The sequence below is a fragment of the Sphaeroforma arctica genome, assembly GCF_001186125.1.
Source record: "Sphaeroforma arctica JP610 unplaced genomic scaffold supercont1.3011, whole genome shotgun sequence".
Taxonomy (NCBI): domain Eukaryota; class Ichthyosporea; order Ichthyophonida; genus Sphaeroforma; species Sphaeroforma arctica.
In genome coordinates, this window is record NW_014037547.1 from 1 (window position 1) to 4,267 (window position 4,267).

The window sequence follows — 4,267 nt, forward strand, 5'->3', positions numbered from 1 at the left end:
TGTGTGTGTGTGTGTGTATGTATGTATGTGTGCGTGTGTGAACAAATAACGATATAAATGCAGGTACATAAGAAGTACATGTGAACTGATACACAAGTAACATCATTGTGTAGATGAAAGTGGAGTGTAGGTGCATCTGGAGTGGGATACTATGACTTGATAAACGGTTTCAAACACATACACATACTCATGGTATAGCACAACATTCGACTGCGTGTGGTGCGTCGGGGATTTCTGCCGTTTCTGCCGTGGATCACATTAGGGACCAGTTGAGTTCGCAAAGCTACAACTATAACATGGTGATATGCACGCACACAATCCAAATCCAAGGTATCGTGCCTGCGAATGCCTCGAAATACACTTTCTCTATAATCATCCAAAACACGAGTGTGGTACGTGACCCGCTTATGCGTAGTGTCTCCGATTAGAGGATTGATATCCATCGACAGTTCAACTACACATGGAGTGATGCACATCACTATTAGAATGCAATCTGGCTGTGTTTGCATACGCAGATACGCTTCTTTGTCCTTGTATTCACAAGCGATTCTTGTGAGTCCCACTCGTGCGTAGTAAATCCGACATCCACCTACACTGAAACTAGGTAAACACAGCACGCTAGCACACAGGTCCCATGGCCACACAGACCCTATCGACACTGCACAAACACAAGCACCAACAGAATACACCAACACACATTCCCATTGGAAATATTCTGGGAGCGTCTATATACCTCAACAAACTACTGCACAAGCACCAACAGAATACACCAACACACATTCCCTTTGGAAAAATTCTGGGAGCGTCTATATACCTCAACAAACTCCTGCACAAGCACCATCAGAATACACTAACACACATTCCCATTGGAAATAGTCTGGGAGCGTCTATATACCTCCATAAACTCCTTCTCCCTCGCATCCCTGAGCCTACGCGCTTCGTGGGAGTCCAACTTGTGCGCCGAGTGTCCGTTGAGCAGATAGGTGACCAGTTGGGGCACCACATTGCCATGGATCAGCTCAAACGCTGTGATCCCCGTGGGCGACGAGTTCAAGAGCTCAGCCACTGCTCTCAGCGAATGCTTGGTATTCTTCCCGGCTGTAAAATCGATGAGAAAATGGGTCTTGATTTAGGCTGATTGTGGGAGTTAGTGGTATTGGGTTTGGTTGGATGTTGTTGTCATGGAGTGTGGCATTGCTTGTCCGTGGTATCGGGTTTGGTTGGATGTGTTGTCATGGAGTGTGGCATTGCTTGTCCGTGGTATTGGGTTTGGTTGGATGTTGTTGTCATGGAGTATGGCATTGCTTGTGTGTGGTATTGGGTTTGGTTGGATGTTGTTGTCACGGAGTGTGGCATTGCTTGTGTGTGGTATTGGGTTTGGTTGGATGTGTTATCTTGGAGTGTGGCATTGCTTGTGCGTGGTATTGGGTTTGGTTGGATGTTGTTGTCATGGAGTGTGGCATTACTTGTGTGTGGTATTGGGTTCGGTTGGATGTTGTTGTCATGGAGTGTGGCATTGCTTGTGTGTGGTGTTGGGTTTGGTTGGATGTTGTTGTCATGGAGTGTGGCATTGCTTGTGTGTGGTATTGGGTTTGGTTGGTTGTTGTTGTCATGGAGTGTGGCATTGCTTGTGCGTGGTATTGGGTTTGGTTGGATGTGTTGTCATGGTGTGTGGCATTAGTTGTGGTGTACCCATTTGCAAAGGGTCTCTCCATGTACTGCTGACCAGAGGCGAAGGTTTGAAGCGCTTTGCTCCTCCACTCAAACAATACTCTCGTGTGTCTGCCCGACTGTCAGGCATATGTGTTTGAGCTCGTTGTTGATATACCTACTTCTATATTACTAATCTTGAAACGAGTCATCATATGATGGTGAACACGTGCACTTGCAGTTGATGCACGATTGGCTATCGCTGAGCACTGCGCTGCTAGGCTCAACGCCACTGCGGTACACTATCAAGATAAAATAAGACACATATACCAATTTGTGCGTGTGCACGCATCAAACACTTAGTATCCAGGAAGTAATAACGAACCAAAAACCAAGAGGATCAGTCACCGATTAGACAGGTTAGTTTAACAAGACAGTGGTATTTTTGACGCCACTGTTGTATCGCATCGAAAATATACGATTACAAAAATTTGTAGTGCATGTATACATAATGCATATATACTTAATACACATACACGCGTGTATATGTGTATATTTTTGGGTGTGTTTAGTATGTGTGTGTGAGTGTGTTTTTTTTCTGTGAGTGTGTATGTGTGTGTTTTTGTGTGAGTGTGAGTGTGTGTGTGTGCATGCGTGCGTGTGGGTGTGGATGAGTGTGGGTGGGTGTGGGTGTGGGTGTGCTCACAAGTTAATCGTGTGTACACACAAGCAATACACTTTGCACACCTAATACACAGCACAAGCAATACACTATGTACACGTCAAACCCAACACACGCAGAGTATAAGCACACCTGTAAGATCTGCCAACAAGGGGATGAGTTGGGTGAGCACACCACTGGTGGCTTCAGCGCCACTGTGGTGCATTGTTGAGGGGAAGTGGTCCGTCAGCACCAGCAGAGCCATGTCACTCAGATGATGCACGCCCACGGCCTGCGTCTTCGGATCTCTGTGATACGGAGCATGCAGCGAAGCGTGAGGTTAAATGAGATGCTCATACGAACACTGGTGCGTGTATATAGATATATTTGGTACACTCGTGTGCGTTTACTGTTTTCATATCCACATGTGTTGGAGGTGATACGTACTGCTTGCTGTCATGTCACAGATATGACGGGCCTACCTGCGCTATGCTTGTAATTGCGTACAAAGAGTTCACTATACATAATATTTTACACCTTCACATTATAAGGACCTGAATGCGTACTGAAAGCTTCGAGAAAAAAAACTCGGCGTACAGATCGAAAGTCACTCCTTGCTATAACGCGCGAGGGTATGTTCCCCCTTTAAAAATCCTTAGTACTATATATGCCCTACGTTACATAAGTATAACAAATGTATGCGTACAAACACGCGGCGCATCAATGCTCAGATTTTGCGCTCCCACACTTGTGCGGAGACTACCACATGATGTGACATACATAGCAACGATGTTGAAAACTGAACACGTGATGGAAATAACACAGCACGTGATGGAATGACAATACCAGGTACACTAGAATTGGACTGGACTTGCATGCTCCGATTAGTTCCAAACACCTGCGGGCTACGCATGGTCAGATTCTGGGTCAGATGTTGAATAGAACAAGTTAAAACTCTACCCAACCTCAGCCTAACTCGTATGCCCCGACACACATACATGTAATCATTGCGAGTTGAAGGAATAAACACACAAAGTACGCGAAATAACATACAAGTGTACACATATGCAACCCTACACATGCACATTCGCATACTCTGATTTATTAGAAAAGCGCTTGGCCAGCATGTTCTTCATGCGATTGCCGTATCCCTCCTGCAAGGATTGTGTAGCAAGACGAAACTTCGTGTCAACTCTAGACTTTTGACATGTGTTTGTCGTGTGCAAACAAGATTGACCATTTGTGCGCTCTCTGTACAAGTTGATGTGCAAGTGGGTCTGTCGTTTGATAATTGCACTTTAGGTGACTTACGTTCCGATAGTTGGGATGCATACTCGGTCTCACACCAACGAGAAGAATGGAAACCAAACCTAAGATCATGCAAAGTAGGGTTCGCAAAAGACACAGAATGTACGCATGTCCTTGCACAGCACGAGAACATACGCACAGCCCACTCGAAGATAAATACAATTTGCTTTTCCTCACACATTCGGATTCTGGTGATAAGCCCATTATGCCATAACTGGAAAACAGATAAACGGGAACATTGTGCACAGCGCAAACGTGTTCAAGCGTACAGCAGCACAATCAGGCACACGTGAACGCTGACACAAAATCTATATACTCACGAATGACTGACACGTCCTTCGAACACAAAGAGAAAATTGCAGATTAAACAAGGATGATATAATAAAACAGTACATAAATTGCAGATTAACCAAGGATGATATATCAAACTAGTACATAAATTGCAGATTAAACAAGGATGGTATATCAAACCAGTACATAAATTGCAGATTAACCAATGATGACATATTAAACCAGTACATAAATTGCAGATTAACCAAGGATGATATATTAAACCAGTACATAAATTGCAGATTAACCAAGGATGATATATCAAACCAGTACATAAATTGCAGATTAACCAAGGATGATATATCAAACGTAGTACAT

The 4,267-nt window shown here is 44.2% G+C and overlaps 1 protein-coding gene across 1 annotated transcript; it reads right to left on the reverse strand.

Annotated features, from left to right (window-relative positions):
• Positions 1 to 2,464: 2,464 nt before the first annotated feature.
• SARC_13204 (hypothetical protein) lies at positions 2,465 to 2,619 on the reverse strand (the record flags this gene model as incomplete). Its single annotated transcript, XM_014292671.1, has 1 exon — positions 2,465 to 2,619. A coding segment is annotated over one exon (155 nt), but the record flags the coding sequence as incomplete, so codon positions are not given.
• Between the last annotated feature and the right edge of the window lie 1,648 nt (positions 2,620 to 4,267).